Source organism: Dipodomys merriami, unplaced genomic scaffold (assembly GCF_024711535.1).
Source record: "Dipodomys merriami isolate MVZ:Mamm:240054 unplaced genomic scaffold, mDipMer1.0.p SCAF_92, whole genome shotgun sequence".
Classification (NCBI taxonomy): domain Eukaryota; kingdom Metazoa; phylum Chordata; class Mammalia; order Rodentia; family Heteromyidae; genus Dipodomys; species Dipodomys merriami.
In genome coordinates this window covers 969,447-986,276 of record NW_027206535.1, presented here as the reverse complement: position 1 = coordinate 986,276, position 16,830 = coordinate 969,447, and the positions used below count along the sequence as shown (strand labels likewise).

Below are 16,830 nucleotides of genomic sequence, written 5' to 3'. Positions count from 1 at the left end.
TCTCCTCCGTTTATTAACAGTTACAGGGCAGAATTTACTAACAAAGACAAAAACACAGGCGTTCAAAGTGCTCCTTCCCAGGAGCAGAGGCGGCAGGTATATATATGGGTTCTTGAGGTCCTGGGAGCGCCCTCCCGGCTCCCAGCAGGCAGGTTGGGCTGTGGTTGGCTCCTCTACCTCATCTCCCCTCAGCCCCTTCTCTTACAGAGGTGGAAAATGAGACCCAAAGACCTGAGGTTATTTGGCCAAGCTTTTACAGCTAAAGCAGGGTTGCAATCCAGAGTCTGACACTTCCAATGCTACTACAGTCAGTCAGCTTTCCATTGGGACAATGGTAATGAAAACCACTGGCAGATCAGATTCCCAGCCTCCAAACCCTCCTGGATTCCAGCAGCACCACGGAGGGAATGTCATCACAAGAAGTCAAGATGCCATGGGGTGGTGCTGGGATGGAGGGTGAGATGATTTACAAAGCAGCTCAGATGGTTCTGGGATTGATGTGTAGGCAGGTCTTTGCTTGGTTCTAAGGTCTTTTATCCAGTCGTGCTAGGTTTTCCTGAGCCATGAACTTCTTGGTCCAACCTATATAAGTGAGTGGGGAAAAGAAGTGGTTTGGGGTCAGGGCTTGGGTTTATTTATTAATCTGGGGAAGGAAGGAAGATGAATTGAACAGACTAGAAGACTGGGTGCTTGAGTCATTACATAGCATCTTTTGCTTCCTAATACTTCCTTCTCCACTGGATATAATCTAAGCACTGTCAACATGGCCCATCCTAATCTCTAGGTTGTTCTGATTGTAAAGTCTGGGCTATAATTATTCTTCAATGTCTCTGAATTTTAATATGTAATTGTTTTCATTTGTTCTTGATGAATGTAATAGTAGCCCTAATTTCTCCTCTAGGCAGATGAACATTTTCCAGATACACTGAAGACCTAAAAGAGTTATTTAGAGCCGGGCACCAGTGGTTCATGCCTGTAATCCTAGCTACTCAGGAGGCTGAGATCTGAGGATCATGGTTCAAAGCCAGCCCAGGCAGAAAAGTCTGTGAGATTCTTATCTCCAATAAACCACTAGAAAACCAGAAGTGGTGCTGTGGCTCAAGCAGTAGAGCGCTCGCCTTGAGCTAAAGAGCACAGGGACAGCGCCCAAGCCCAGAGTTCAAGTCCCACGACTGACAAAAAAAAAAAGTTATTTAGTTCTTTTGTATCTTCCCCAAGGCATTAAAAAAGAGGGGACTGGGGCTGGGAAAGTGGCTCTGTGGTAGGGTGTTTGCCTTGCCTGCATGAGGCCCTGGGTTCAATCCCTCAGCAACACATAAGCAGAAAAAACCAGAAGTGGTGCTGTGGCTCAGGTGGTACAGTGCTAGTCTTGAACAGAAGAAGATCAGGGACTGTGCCCAGGCCTGGAAAGAAAGAAAGAAAGAAAGAAAGAAAGGAAGAAAGGAAGGAAGGAAGGAAGGAGAGAGAAAGAAAGAAAGAGAGAGAGAAAGAGAGAGAAAGAGAAAGAGAAAGGAGGGAGGGAGAGAAGGAAAGGAAAGGAAAGGAAAGGAAAGGAAAGGAAAGGAAAGGAGGGGACTGCTGGATCCAGTTGCTTGTGCCTGTAATCCTAACTACTTAGGAGGCTAAGATCTAAAGATCATGGTTTGAAGCCAGCTGGGGCAGGAAAGTCTATGAGACACTTCCCTTCAATTAGCCAGCAAAAAGCCACAGGTGGGCCTGTGGCCCAAGTAGTAGTGTTAGCCTTGAACTAAAAAGCTAAGGGACAGTACCTAGATCCTGAATTCAAGCCCCAGGACTGGCACAAAGAGAGAGGGGTGAGAGAGAGAGGAAGAAAGGGAGAGAGGGAGAGGAGGAGGGAGAGAGGGAGGGAGAGAGGGAGTGGGGGAGGGAGAGAGAGACACTGGCTTTACACATCGCACCCCAACCTTCCTCCTTAAAGAATACTCACTGTCTGACAGCTTCAGGAATGTGGACTTGATCTAAAGAGATGAGTTGGGCTAACTCCTCCAGGCTGTTCAAAAAACGGACTTTTCGTGTGAATTTAGAACTGAAAAAAAGAATATACAAAATATGTTTTGTACTGAGAGGCCAGTATTTGCACATCCTTGTTTTTTTTTTTTTTTTTTGGGGGGGGAGGGGTTTATGTCCAGTCATTGGCCTGAACTCTGGGCCTGGGCACTGTCCCTCAGCTCTTCAGCTCAAGGCTAGCGCTCTACAACTTGAGCCACAGTGCTACTTCTGGCTTTTTTTTTTTCCTGCTTATGTGGTGCTGAGGAATCGAACCCAGGGCCTCATGCATGCAAGGCAAATACTCTACCACTGAGCCACCTTCCCAGCCCTGCACATCTTTATAAAGGGTTGGGCATGGTTGGGCATGGCTATAATACTAGCAGTTCAGCAGGCTAAGACAAGAGGATAGGCCACAATCATCTATCTCACAGACAACCAAAGGCTGTGTTGTGGCTCAGGTGGCAAAACACTTAAGTGCAAGGCCCCAGGTTCAAACCCAAGTGCAAAGGAAAATGTATCAAATAGAATGGTGGGGAAGAATCTCCTTTTTTTTTTTCTTTTCTTTTTTTGTCAGTCGTGGGGCTTGAATTCTGGGCCTGGGTGCCATCCCTCAGATCTTTAGCTCAAGGCAAGCACCCACTTGAGCTACAAGCACCACTTCGAGTTTTCTTTTCCTTTTTTTTTTTTTTTTTGTCAGTCGTGGGGCCTGAACTCTGGGCCTGGGCGCTGTCCCTCAGCCCTTCAGCTCAAGGCGAGCACTCTACCACTTGAGCCACGGCACCACTTCCAGCTTTTTTCTGCTTATGTGGTACTGAGGAATCGAATCCAGGGCCTCATGCATGCAAGGCAAGCACTCTACCACTGAGCCACCTTCCCAGCCCTCACTTCTGGTTTTCTGAGTGATTTATTGGAGATAAGAGTCTCACAGAGTTTCCTGCCTGGGTTGGCTTTGAACTGTGATCCTCAGATCTCAGCCTCCTGAGTAGCGAGGATTCTAGGTGTGAGCCACCAGCGCTAGGTTGGGGAAGAATCTCTTAAGTCTTGATTTTGAAAACAGGAAAATGGGGAGTCCTTCTCCCCAGGGCTAGTACCTGATGAAGGGCCGAAGCAGGGCCAGAAATGCCTTCACATACCACGTAGCATGGACAACCACTAGGGCGCGTAGGTTTTTCCGGAGCCTGCAGGAGAACATGAGGAAATGGGCTTATTCCTGGTTCCAGCTTCATCCTGGAGATCAGGTGGCGCTCTCTTCCATCCTGCAAGCTCCTTGGCTTCTCTAATTTCTAGATTTCTCCAGCAGTTGGGTCTAATCCCATTCCATTAGCTGCCGTCTCAGCTCCACCCAGCTTATTTAGCCCTCCACGCTCATTTTTAGGAAATCTTCCTTTCAGAATATCTGAGTCTAGCCTTTTTTTTTTTTTTTTGGTCGGTTGTGGGGCTTGAACTCTAGGCCTGGGAGCTGTCCCTCAGCTCTTCAGCTCAAGGCTAGCACTCTACCACTTGAACAACATCACCACTTCTGGTTTTTCTGATTGTTAATTGGAGATAAGAGTCTCATAGACTTTCCTGCCCAGACTGGCTTTCACCTGGGATCCTCAGATCTCAGCCTCCTGAGTAGCTAGAATTACAGGCGTGAGCCACCAGTGCCCGGCGAGTCTAGCCTTCTTTACCCCATTTCCCTCATGCCCTATTCTGAAAATTCCTTTTGCAAAAATAAATAATTTTGGGGGGTCTGTGTGTGCTGGTACTGGGGTTTGAATTCAAGCCCTCATAGTCTCATTCAGCTTGCTTGCTCACAACTGGTATGCTATCATGCTGAGCCATGCCTCTAGCCCAGCATTTTGCTGGCTAATTGGAGATGGTCTCACTCAAATTTTCCTACTCATGCTGGCCTTCATACCATGATCCTCCAAGTCTCAGCCTTTTTAGTAGCTAGGATTACAGGTATGAACCACCTCTTTTCCTGACCAGGACTATTTATAAAACTCCATTGTGGCTGGAAGAGTAGCCCAAGTGGTAGAGTGCCTACCTGAGTTCCAGCCCTAACACCTCAAAAATAGAAAAGAAAAAAAAAAAAAGAAAAATTCAAGTGGAAGAAAATCAATAAGGAAGAAAAAGGGCAGGAAAAAGAATAGTAAGCAAAGGGAAGATGAGAGAAGCAAAAGAAAAAAAGGGAACATAGAAGTAGGAAAAGACATGTAGAACAGGTAGAAGGAAGAGAAGACAATGGTCATGGGCTGGGAAGGTGGCTCAGTGGTAGAGCACTTGCCTTGCATGCATGAGGCCCTGGGTTCAATTCCTCAGCACTGCATAAGCAAAAAGAAAAAAGCCGGAAGTGGCACTGTGGCTCAAGTGGTAGAGTGCTAGCCTCGAGCTGAAGAGCTGAGGGACAGCACACAGGCCCAGAGTTCAGGCCCCACAACTGGACCAAAAAAAAAAAATCTCATGAAAAGACAATGGTCATGTGGAATGGGAAGTAAACACAGACTGAAGAAGAGAAAGAGAGCCTTCTGTCAGGAAATATGCTGATGTTTTTTATCTCCACAGACGCCTAGTGGCAAAGGTTACCATTGCCATTTTATAGACGAGGAAACTGAGGCCCAGAAAAGTGAAACAACTTGTCCAGATCATTCAGCTAATAAGTGATAAAAACAAGATTCAAAGCTAGATAGCCCTGGTGCCAGGAGTAGACCTTAGATCGAAGAGGCTTTGGAAGGGGCTATGGAGGAATGAAAGATACAGAGAATCAAATGAGGCGGTCTACACCTGCAACCTCAGAACTCAGGAGACTAAGAGGGAAGAATTTATTTTTATTTTTTTGAACTGGTCCTGGGGCTTTGAATTCAAGATCTGGGCACTGTCCTTGAGCTTTTATGCTCAAGGCCGGTACCACTTGAGCCATAACTCCACTTCAGCAGTTTTGGTGTTTAATTAGAGACAGGTCTCATGGCTTTCCTGCCTGGGCTGGCTTTTTTTTTTTTTTTGTAGTTATTTGTGGGGCATGAACTCTGGGCTTAGGCACTGTCCCTGAGCTCTTCAGGTCTAGACAGGCACTTGAGCCACAGTGCCACTTCTGTTTTTTTCTGGTGGTTAATTGGAGATAAGAGTCTCACGGACTTTCCTTGCCTGGGCTGTCTTTGAACCGTGATCCGCATATCCTAGCCTCCTGAGTAGCTAAGATTACAAGCGTGAGCCACCAGCGCCCAGCTGGCTTCAAATTTTGATCCTCAGATCTCATCTTCCTGAGTAGCCAGGATTACAGACATGAGCTATTTGGTACCTGGCTCCAAAGATAGGAGACTATTAAGTTTGAGGTCAGCTTGGGCCACATAGTAAGATCTAATCTTAGAAAAAGAAGTACGTAAATAAAAAGATGAAGAGACTAAAAAGATGGAAAAGTTTAGAAAAGTGTTTTGTGGTCCTCTTGAGCTATAGTCTTACCGTCGATCCAAAGTACGGTAACACTGGCGTATCCAGCTCAGAGGGGGAACTTGGGCCCTACTTGTGCCTCCACTCAAGTGAACAAGCAGGTAATTTTCAGCTACCAGCAGCTCTAGAGTTCCCACGATATACCTGAAGGAGGAAATGGTAGGTGAGGTACGTGTTGCTGGTTTGGGGGAATGAAGGGGTATTATCTATTGCTCTTGGACAGGCTTCTTCCCTTCCCTTCCTTATTCCCTCTCTGTGGCTCTTCAGACTTTGCACCTTACCTAAACAAGTGTTCCATGACATAGGTGTAATTGTGGATGTTGCTTCGGGGTAAATAACAGGAAGCAAAAATGATGACAGCATTGAGACCATCACCATGATAGCCTAGAGGGAAGGGAAAATTCACTTAGGCCACAAATATGAAATGACAGACAGTCCCTCTGTTTAGGTTGAGGGATGCTGAAGGTTTCTGGAAGTTACAGGAAGCGTGGTGAACCTAATATCTGAATCTCCAGCTTAGGCAGTTTAGTCAAGAAGGTATAGTTTTAGTGGCGCTGTAGCTCAAGTGGTAGAGCGCTCGCCTTGAGCTGAAGAGCTGAGGGACAGCGCCCAGGCCCAGAGTTCAAGCCCCACGGCTGACCAAAAAAAAAAAAAAAAAGAAGGTATAGTTTTGACTCCTCCATTTCTGTTAACCATTACCTCCATGAGACAGGACCTTCTTATAGGGCTCAATGACAGTCATGTCCACTCGCTGCTCCCGCTGTCCTGTTCGAAACACTCTCCAGCGGTGACCATCTTCTCCAGCCACATCCCACACACAACCCCGGCCCAGCCTTTCAGCTGCCTCGCTGGCTCGGAGGCTCTCTGCCCGGGGCAGGTCGTCTAAAATAAAGGAGTAGGGAAGAATCCACAGAGTAGATTTCCTACTTTCAGTCTGGGTTCTAACCCTGTACTTTTGTGCTCTACCACTTTGAGCCACTGCACCATTTCTGGTTCTGTTTAGTTAATTGGAAATAAGAATCTCATAGACTTTCCTGTCTAGGCTGGCTTTGAACCTTGATCCTCAGATCTCAGCCTCCTGAGTAGCTAGGATTACAGACATGAGCCACGTGCCTGACATTCCTCAAATTTATTTACTTATTTATTTCTAGCAGTACAGGGGTTTGAACTCAAGACCTTACACTCTCTAGGCAGGTGTTCTATGACTTGAGCCATACAACCCAGCCCTTTTTTGCTTTAGGTATTTTTCAGGTAGGGTCTCACATATCTGTCCAAGGTTAGCTTCAGACTTTGATCCTAGGGCCTTTGGCATAGCTAGGACTACAGACGTGCACAACTACCTGCCTTATTTATTGAGACAGGGGGTCTCAATAACTTTTGTGACTGATTTAGACTTGATTTTCCTGATCTCTATCTCTATAGATGGATTATAGGCATGAGCTACTGTGCCCAGCTCATTCCTCAAGTTTTTCTCTTGATCTTTAACCCCAGTGAGTCCAGTTAATCCAACCCCTTACTGGTCTCTTTCTCCTGAGATTCATTAGCCTCACCTTTTCAAGGTCTTAGGGTGACCTTGTACTATGGCAGGTCTATGGCTCTTCCTAGTATCAGAATTTTATCCTCTATATTTTTTATTTATTTTTGGTGGTATTAGGGCTTGAACTCAAGGCCTTTAACTTACAAGGCAGGCACTCTACCATTTGAGTCACACCACCAGCCCCATTTGTTTTTATTTTTTAATTTTATTATTATTATTTTTTGCCGGTCGTGGACCTGAACACTGGGCCTGGGCGCTGTCCCTCAGCTCTTCAGCTCAAGGCGAGCGCTCTACTGCTTGAGCCACAGCGCCACTTCCGGCTTTTTCTGTTTATGTGGTGCTGAGGAATCGAACCCAGGGCCTCAGGCATGCAAGGCAAGTGCTCTACCACTGAGCCACCTTCCCAGCCCGAGCCCCATTTGTTTTTAGAGATGAGGTTCTCACTATGTCACCCAGGTTGGCTTTAAACCTGGGATCTTCCCACCTCAGACTCTCAAGTACTTGGGATTACAAGCATGCATCACCACACTTACTTCTCCATTTCTTTCTTTACATGCTTCTTCCAGGCTGAGCTCAACTATTTCTATGTCTTCAATTATAACCAGTAAGGTGACTCTCAAAATAGTCTCTGTTACTCAGATTCATATCTGTAAATGCCTAGAGTGGCATCTCCGCTGGTATCATCTGGTCAGCAAGTCACAGACCCAAAAGAGAACTCAAAATCATTCTATTTTTTCCTCTGCCTTGTATTTCCTATCTTGATCCCATTTACCTCGCTGCCTGAGAGAAAATTATATCATGTAAGACTATCAGGGGCTGGGAAGGTGGCTCAGTGGTAGAGTGCTTGCCTTGCATGCATGAGGCCCTGGGTTCAATTCCTCAGCACCACATAAGCAGGAAAAAAAGCCGGAAGTAGTGCTGTGGCTCAAGTGGTAGAGCCCTAGCCTTGAGCTGAAGAGCTGAGGGACAGCACCCAGGCCCAGAGTTCAGGCCCACCACTGTACCCCTCCCCCCACCCCCCCAAAAAAAAGACTATCAGCACTCAAATCCCCCAGTCCTCTACATCCATCATTTTCTTTGGTCATCATTTCCACTACCACCTCCATGGTTTGGGTTATTAGCATTTCTCACCTGGCATTAGTACTAGCCTCCTAACTGCCCTTGCTTTTTTTTTTTTGGTCTTGAACTCTGGGGCTTGAACTCTGGGCCTGGGCACTGTCCCTCAACTCTTCAGCTCAAGGCTAGCACTCTACCACTTGAGCCACAGAACCACTTCCGGCTTTTTTCTTATGTGGTGCTGAGGAATCGAACCCAGGGCCTCATGCATGCAAGGCAAGCGCTCTACCACTGAGCCACCTTCCCAGCCCCCTGCTCTTGCTTTTTAACTTAAATGATAATATACTATACCCACCATCCAGCATGATTTTTCTAGAACACCAGAAAGAACAGCCTCATCTTTAAAAATAGTTGCATGGGGCTGGGGTATGTATATCTCAGTAGTAGAATACTTGCAGTAGTAGAGTAGCATGCAGTTTGCCTTGGATTCAATCCCCAGAATCATAAAATATATTTTAAAAAAATCTGAGCACTGAGCCGGGTGCCAGTGGCTCATGCCTGTAATCCTAGCTACTCAGGAGGCTGAAATCTAAGGATTGAAGTTCAAAGCCAGCCTGGGCAGGAAAGTCCAGGGGACTTTTTTTTTTTTGAAAGGTAACTATACACATTTTAATTTAAAACACATATATGTATATATAATACATGTATATATATATATATATACACACACACACACACACACATATCTATTTTTGTTTGTTTGTTTGTTTTTTGTCGGACGTGGGGCCTGAACTCTGGGCCTGGGCGCTGTCCCTCAGCTCTTCAGCTCAAGGCGAGCGCTCTACCACTTGAGCTACAGCGCCACTTCCGGTTTTCTGGTGGTTTATTGGAGATAGGAGTCTCACGGTCTCTGCTGCCCAGGCTGGCTTTGAACCCTGATCCTCAGATCTCAGCCTCCTGAGTAGCTAGGATTACAGGCGTGAGCCACCAGCGCCCGGCTACACATATCTATTAAAACAAGATTATACACCTCTCACTAGAGAGGCTGACATTATGGACCAGGTCAGCACAGGTCAGCCTTCGGGAAGCGGGTGGTGTGCTGATGGTGGTAGTACAGGCAGGGCAGGAATAAATAGTAGTGCTTTGGGAGGGGTCCACCCTGGGTGCAAGTGCAGGAACAGCTCCCTAGTGGTAACGTGTGCAAAGCTGCTGACTGCTGGATGGAAGGGTGTCCCTGAGACTCTTATCTCCAATAAACCACTAGAAAACCAGAAGTGGCGCTGTGGCTCAAGCAGTAGAGCGCTCACCTTGAGCTGAAGAGCTGAGGGACAGTGCCCAAGCCCAGAGTTCAAGCCCTACGACTGACCAAAAAAAAAAAAAAAAATCTGAGAACTGGTAGCTCATACCTGTAGTCCTAGCTACTATTGGATTGCAGTTCAAAGCCAGCCCAGGCAGGAAAGACTGTGAGACTCCTCTTATCTCCAATTAACCACCAAAAAGCTAACCTTGAGCAGAAAAGGCTGGGGGATTGTGCCAAGGCCATGAGTTCAAGCCCCAGCACTGACAGACACAGACACAGACACAGACACAGAGAAACAGACACACCGATATACAGACACATACACAAAGTAAGCTGCTGAGTGCTTTTTTGGCAATGTCTCACTAACCCAGTCTAGGCTGACCTGGATCTCCATCCTCTTGCCTCAGTCTCCTGAGGGCTGGATTACAGAGGTGCATTACCATATCTGCTAGGATGGCTTTTTTTTTTTTTTTTTGGTCAGTAGTGGGGCTTGAACTCTGGGCTTGGGCACTGTCCCTCAGCTCTTCAGCTTACTTGAGGCACAGCACCCTTTCTGGCTTTTTCTGCTCATGTGGTGCTGAGGAATCGAACCCCAGGCCTCATGCACGCAAGGCAAGCACTCTACCACTGAGCCACCTTCCCAGCCGCATGAGATGGATCTTTTAGTCTTTCAATTTGACCAAATTACTCCCATGATTAAACTTTGCACATTATCCCCACTGCCTACAACACAAATGTAGACTCTTTAGCATGGCAGCAAGTGCCTCGAGATTCGACCTTTGCCTGCATGACCCAGCGCTTTCCTTTCATATTCTTTTTTTCACTTCCCAGCCTTTCTTGTATGCAGTCATGCTTCATACTTTGAATTCCCCAGCTTCCATGCTATTGCTTTGTGGTTTCGTTTTCAAAGTTCACCAGAGAATCACCTCCTCTGTAAAGTCTTTCCTAACAGAAACTGACCTTTGCCTTCTCTACTGTATGCTAAGCACATGTAGCACCTAACCTTTAATTGCCATTATTTGTATATAATGTTTATTTCCTACTAAACAGAGTATTAACTTAGAGGAAGGGCTATTTTGCTTGTCTTTATAAATCCCTGGTATAGTAGTATAGAGCTCCCTATACTTAGGGAGGCTGAAGCAAGAGTATTTCTAGTTCTAGGCCAGCTTAGGCTACATAGTGAGATCCTCATCTCAGAACAAAACAGAATTAGGCACTGGTGGATCATGCCTGTAATTCTAGCTACTCAGGAGGCTGATATCTGAGGATTGTGGTTCAAAGCCAGCCTGGGCAGGAAAGTCCATGAGACTCTTATTTCCAATTAATTACTAAAAAGCCAAAAGTAGAGCTGTGGCTCAAGTGGTAGCTTGCTATCCTTGAGCAAAAGAAGCTTAGAGACAATGCCCAGGCCCTGAGTTCAAGCCCCAGGACTAGCACAAAACAAAACAAAAAAGCACAACAAAAATTCAGTCCTAATTGAAAGATTGCATGAAACTGGCATTCAAGTTTTCCTTCATAAACAAAGGATTTTTCTCCTCTTGACTAGTCTCACAATGGATGTATAAGCTCTAACTTTGCTAGCCTTTCTTTTTGGCCCTAGCCTTATCAGTTCTAATAATAACCCTATTAAATCCATCCTGAATCCTTGGATTAGTTTCCCACCTTCCCATTCGAATTCATGTCCACTGTCCAGCTGCTCTGAGTCTGAAGGCGTCTCCAATTCATCCACCTCCAGGTCTGAACTGTCATCAGAGGAGGAAGATGTGGAGTGGGTGGAAGGAGCTCCATTATCACTGGGCCCCACTGTCAGATTCAGCCTCAACTCTGGGGCAGAAAGACGTTTACGCATGGGGCGCTGGCCACACAGAGATAAAGTGCTTGGGGTACCTGGGGTTGGAGAGAGGGAGGAAAAAAATACATAGAAAGATGTGAGTTGGGGGCAGAGGGTGGGGGCTAGAATTCCTAAATATAGAAATATAGATACGAGCCGGGAGCTGGTGGCTCACGCCTGTAATCCTAGCTACTCAGGAGGCTAAGATCTGAGGATCACGGTTCAAAGCCAGCCTGGGCAGGAAAGACCATGAGACTCCTATCTCCAATAAACCACCAGAAAACCAGAAGTGGTGCTGTAACTCAAGAGGGGAGCGCTAGCCTTGAGCTGAAGAGCTGAGGGACAGCGCGCATGCTCAGAGTTCAAGCCCCATGACCGACAAAAAAAAAAGAAAGAAAGAAAGAAATATACATATATGATATGATATGATAATAGGGGAAAACATGAAACAAAGTGCCACGGGGGATATTTGGGAAAGGGGGAGACAGAAATGCACAGGAATACAGATAACCCTTCAGTGCACTAGAACCAAAAACTTGAGGCCTAGCTGCTATCAAACCTACCTGCCTGTGAGTCTCTTTGAGGGTCTTCAGGATCTTCAGAAGGACCAACCTCTTCAGGAAGCAATCTAAAAGGGAAAAGATTAAAAAGGACTCATAGACACAGCAGACTAAAGGCATCACACCATAAATTTACCCCCCATCCAGCGTCCCCACCTCTTCCCATCCAGTCCTAATGCATCCTCCCTCCCCTATATTTGTGATCATCTCACCTAGGGAATTCTTCATCTTGCCATTCCTCCTTCAGCTCCAGCTCCTCAAGTCTCAGGGTTGCTCCTGATTCTGTTGCTTCTACATTCTCCTTGTCCCTAAGATAGTCCCCCAAAAGAAAAAAATAAAGAGAGAGACAATCTAGAGTGTCCTGAGTGAGTGTAACTACGGTACAATGGACAGGCCTTCAAAAGAACTCATCTGCTGGGTGCTGATGGCTCATGCCTTTAATCCTTGCTACTCAGGAGGCTGCAATCTGAGGATCATGGTTCAAAGCCAACACAAGCAGCAAAGTCCATGAGACTCTTATCTCCAATAATCCCTCAGCAAACTGAAAGTGGTGCTATGGTTCAAAGTGGTAGAGCCCTAACCTTGAGTGAAAAAGCTCAGGGATAGTGCCCTGAGTTCAAGCCCTAAAACTAGTTCAGGGATAGGCCCTGAGTTCAAGCCCTAAAACTAGCACCAAAAAACAAAAGCAATCAACAATCCCATCTCTTATCTCCATAGATGTTTCTCCCACCTTCACTGCTTGTTAGAACCAAAAGCAACCACTGATCAGTGGAGCAGAGAAAATAGAATATAAAGCTAATCATAATTTACCATTATGGCAGTGACTCCACCTACAATGTAAGGGTGAGATGTCCCATATTACAATTGCCTAGAACCCAGATAAACCTGTCCCAGCCATCCCTGGGCAAAGTTGGGAAAGATGGCACCTAACCAGGCCCGCCTTTCTCCTACCAAGCAGGGGAGTGGCTAGGGGAAACAATGGAGGAGGGAGGAGGTGAGAGATTTGCTGGGGAAGAACTTGGCTCTAAGTGGAGTTCTGAGTCATCTTTTCTGATGGATATTCTAGAGGATGGGAGACAGAAAAAGAAAAGAACATGGGCAGACTTATCAGAGACTAAAGAAAACTTTCACTTTTGTTGTTGTTGTTGTGGGACTTGAACTCTAGACCTGGGCACTGTCCCTGCGTTCTTCAGTTCAAGGCGAGTGCTCTACCACTTGAGCCACAGCACCATTTCGTTTTCTGGTTAATTGAAGAGTCTCACAGACTTTCCTGTCCAGGCTGGCTTTGAACCATGATTCTCAGATCTCAGCCTCCTGAGTAGCTAGGATTACAGGCGTGAGTCACTCAGCACCCTCTGGGCACCTGGCCTTCCTTTAACTTCTAAACCCACCCCAGCCCTCCTCTGCAAATTACCTCTTAGAAGTATTTTCCCTTAGAGGAACCCAAGATCCAACCTAGTAAGGGCTGGATGGTGGGAAAAATCCTCACTCCAATTTGATTCCAATCAAATGCGCCAACCTTTGACTTACCCAAGATCTGATTTTTTTTCTGCTTCGTGTATAGTCTCCATCTTCACGATCTTCTTCTGTTCTTTAAACAAAAGAGTTGCAAGGGAGCTGGCTGTCCTAGCCCCCCCTTCCCCCCCAATACTTCTTTACCCTTTTCTGGCTCCGCTGTTGTTGCTCTTGCCTCTCAGGAAGAGGGAGGTGTGGAAGGGAGGGAACCTCAACTTCAAACAGGTTTTGTCACCTCTCCTCCCAAGGAGCAGGTTTGCCCAAAAGAAAAAGCCTGCCTCCTACGTGGGGGCGGGCTTGGGGGAGGAGAGTGTTTGCGAAGGTGGCTAGTCACTAATACTTTGGTTATAAGACTATCTTAGGCCTGACTATCTTGGGCCTACTTTTTATTGTAAGTAAAACTGGAGATACGTATCTTACAAGGAAGGGTCTAGGAGAATGAATAAAAGAAAAAAAGAAGGGGAAGGATTCAGACCTTGTGGCTCAGAGACAACAAAAAAAGTAGAGTGGGAAGGAGGCTGAAAAAATTACTGAAGGGAAAAGCCTGATATTTGTAAAAAGAGACAATAAGAACTCAAACAGGAAAAAAAGTATTTAATACTTTAACAAAATGCAAAATAAGGTACCCAAGTTACAAAACATAAATTCCTTTGGTTCAGTAATCACACGACCATTTTTACATTCCAAATAGCTACAGACGTCGTACCCTTAAAGTCACACTGTCCCCCTCAACTGGAAGATGTCATACCAAATCCCTCACATACCCCGCTGTTGGGTGAAATGCTGGCAACTTACATGGGGTATGGAAAGGGGGGAAGAGGTTGGTCAGAAGAAAAAAGGGAGATTACACATGCAGAACAAGTCAGTGGAAGGAGCTCTTAGTTGGGTCATCATGGTATGAATCAATCACACCCCTGTACATGCTACATGAGGCTAAGTCCCTTAGTACCATCACACATAAACACAGACAGTCCAGTGACCCCGAGCGTTCCCAATGAAAATACAGAGAAGTAGAGGAGAGAAAGCAAGGCAGCCAGAGGCAGACCACAGAATACCAGGGAACATCTAGTCCAAACCTTTGTTTTACAGATGAGGAAAACGAGACCTGGAGTAAGGAAATGTCTTGTCAAAAGACACACAGTTTATGGCAGTCAGTATTAGAGTTGCATGCTGCTTTTTAACATGAACAAAAAAGAGGAAAAAGGGTGGAGGGGGGAAGAAAGTAAAGTTGGGGGAGGAAAACTGTCTTCTGTGAGCAGACAGACCAGGGTTCTTATTCCAGTTTGGTTGTCTTTTGGGAAAAGTGCCTATGGAGTCTTAAAGTCTTCCCTAGTGCCTTCTGAACTCTCAAGAACCAGAGATTGGGTTCTGATTGTCTATCATTCTGTACAGTGCCCACCTAGCAAGCTAGAGGCTCTGAGTTCAAAACCCAGTATCAAAACCAAACCAAACTATGGGGCTGGAAAGGTGGCTCAGTGGTAGAGCACTTGCCTTGCATGCATGAGGTCCTGGGTTCGATTCCTCAGCACCACATAAGCAAAAAAAAAAAAAAAAGCCAGAAGTGGCGCTGTGGCTCAAGTGGTAGAGCGCTAGCCTTGAGCTGAAGAGCTAAGGGACAGCACCCAGGCCCAGAGTTCAGGCCCCACAACTGGACCCCCCCCAAAAAAAACAAAAAAACAAACTAAACCCACAGGGATCTTCAGGTTTCTTCAGGGTTCTTTTGGCCCTGTGAGCATGAGACCCAAAGAAAGGTTGGGTTGGGAAAGTGGTTCAGGGGTAGATGCCTTGCATGTATGAGGCCCTGGATTTGATTCCGCACCTTGGCGCTGTGGCTCAAGTGGTAGAGCATTAGCCTTGAGCTGAAGAACTGAGGGACAGCGCCCAGGCCCAGAGTTCAGGCCCCACGGCCGACCAAAAAAAAAAAAAAAAAGGTCAAGAAAGAAGATAATGGACTCCAATTTGCTCCAAGTAAAACATGAAATACTTACAATAAGCTCAGAAGACAGAGTTCAAATCTTTGAATCAAACACTATCATCTAACTGAAGCCAAAAGAAGAGAGAGACTTCAAAATCTAGTGAAGGCTGAAAACTGGAAGAAGAGTTTCTAAAACATACTCCTTTTGGTTCAAAGTAGATATTCAATGAAGACTTGAATGAAAAAAAATGAATAACTGCATTAACGGAGACCAGCAACAAACATTGAATTCTGTGACAGATACTGATTCTGTGTACAATCCTTACTCAGGGCACTTTTGGGGTCTACATTCTTTTTGTCCCCTCTGCTAGGACACTGAGTATATTATAATGTATCCCTGGAAAATAGAGGAAAATCAGTGCAGATTTAAATAATAATAAAATTAAATAATAAAATCTGATTTGATAAGAGATTGGAGGGAAAAGGCAGAAAGCCATTCTTAAAAGCAGCTGCTTTCCTTCCCTTCTTTCTCCTCACAGTTTTATGAGAACAGTACACTAGATCCTGGAGCAATAAAAGACACAATTGCTGAACTCGCCAAACATCTCAAAACATGCACTAGAGGTGACTAAGCCACCTCCCCTACTCTTCCTAGCCCTTCTCTCCCCAGAGTCACTTGTTTGATGGAGAGGCATTGGCAGACTGCGACAGCGAGATCTGACTGCACTTCTCGAAGACGGCCTCTGCTGAGAGCTTGGGCAGCCCCTGGTCCAGAGGGCACTCATCCACCAAGCTGTTCATGGGCGTGGGGGGCAGTGGAGGGTCATCTTCATCTTGACTCAGTCCAGAAATCAGGGTGCTAGTTGCCCTGTCCGATTCCTTGTCCACCTGTTCCCTGGACACGTGTGCTGTCTCGGGCTGCCCTGAAGGGATCTTCATGGAGTCAAAATATGCTGAGAGGGCTTCTTGGAGCAAAGGCAGAAGTTTCTTTCGAGAGACCTGTGTGTTGCCTTGAAGATAGGCTTGGAGGTCAGGGTGGATGCTTGGCATAGAGGTCAACTTCAGGGCTGGGGAGTGGGAGCGTTCCAGGACTCCACAGAGCTATAAAGGAGACAAGAAGAGAAGTGATACATAGCTTTGTGTAGCAAAGAGCTGAGGCTTCTAAGCAAGAGGCTGCGACAAAGGAGGCAAACTTCAGTTTTAATGCTTGCAACAAAAGAAACATAAATTTCATTTGAATAAGGAAATCTGAGCTGAGAGACATTATCTACAGTGAGAGCATGTGGATGATAATAGAATCTGAGCCAGAACCCAGGGAGCCTCAGCTCTTAAACTAATAGGGTTTTTTTTTTGCTGACACTGGGTTTGAACTCAAAGAGTCTGAGCGCTGTCCTTTAGTTTTTTCTACTCAAGGCTGGTGCTCTATTACTTAAGCCTGTGAGAAAAGCATCTTTTCTTTCTTTTTTTTTTTTTTTTTTTGTTGGTCGTGGAGTCTAAACTCTGGGTCTGGGCGCTGTTCCTCAGCTCTTCAGCTCAAGGCTAGGGCTCTACTACTTGAGCCACAGCACCACTTCCAGTTTTTTCTGCTAATGTGGTGCTGAGGAATCGAACCCAGGGCCTCATGCATGCAAGGCAAGCACTCTACCACTGAGCAACCTTCCCAGCCCCCCACCCTTT

At 46.0% G+C, this 16,830-nt stretch overlaps 2 protein-coding genes across 2 annotated transcripts in view; both read right to left on the bottom strand.

The window, feature by feature from the left end:
* Positions 1-20: 20 nt before the first annotated feature.
* On the bottom strand, positions 21-13,427 carry LOC138821441 (bcl-2/adenovirus E1B 19 kDa-interacting protein 2-like protein). The gene is made up of 10 exons (XM_070013653.1): positions 13,254-13,427; positions 11,936-12,031; positions 11,727-11,791; positions 10,995-11,219; positions 6,139-6,321; positions 5,721-5,823; positions 5,452-5,583; positions 3,102-3,188; positions 1,949-2,047; positions 21-582 (listed from the first exon to the last, which is right to left on the bottom strand). The coding sequence occupies exons 1-10, from the start codon at positions 13,292-13,294 to the stop codon at positions 534-536; spliced, it is 1,080 nt and encodes a 359-aa protein (XP_069869754.1). The 5' UTR covers positions 13,295-13,427; the 3' UTR covers positions 21-533.
* Positions 13,428-13,812: 385 nt separating this feature from the next.
* LOC138821446 (exopolyphosphatase PRUNE1) overlaps positions 13,813-16,830 on the bottom strand; it is a 32,124-nt gene continuing 29,106 nt past the window's right edge. The window contains exon 8 of the mRNA XM_070013661.1: positions 13,813-16,254. Within this exon, the coding sequence (XP_069869762.1) occupies positions 15,826-16,254 (429 nt within the window). The 3' untranslated portion in view covers positions 13,813-15,825. The remainder of the gene's footprint in view (positions 16,255-16,830) is intronic.

Excerpts from the sequence above, each read along its gene's own strand:
- LOC138821441 (XM_070013653.1), bottom strand. The coding sequence starts at position 13,294 with ATGGAGACTATACACGAAGCAGAAAAAAAATCAGATCTTGG. Across the intron at positions 3,189-5,451 it reads TACCGTACTTTGGATCGACG|GCTCCGGAAAAACCTACGCG; the intron begins GTAAGACTATAG and ends GTTCTCCTGCAG. Across the intron at positions 583-1,948 it reads ATTCCTGAAGCTGTCAGACA|GTTGGACCAAGAAGTTCATG; the intron begins GTGAGTATTCTT and ends TCACTTATATAG.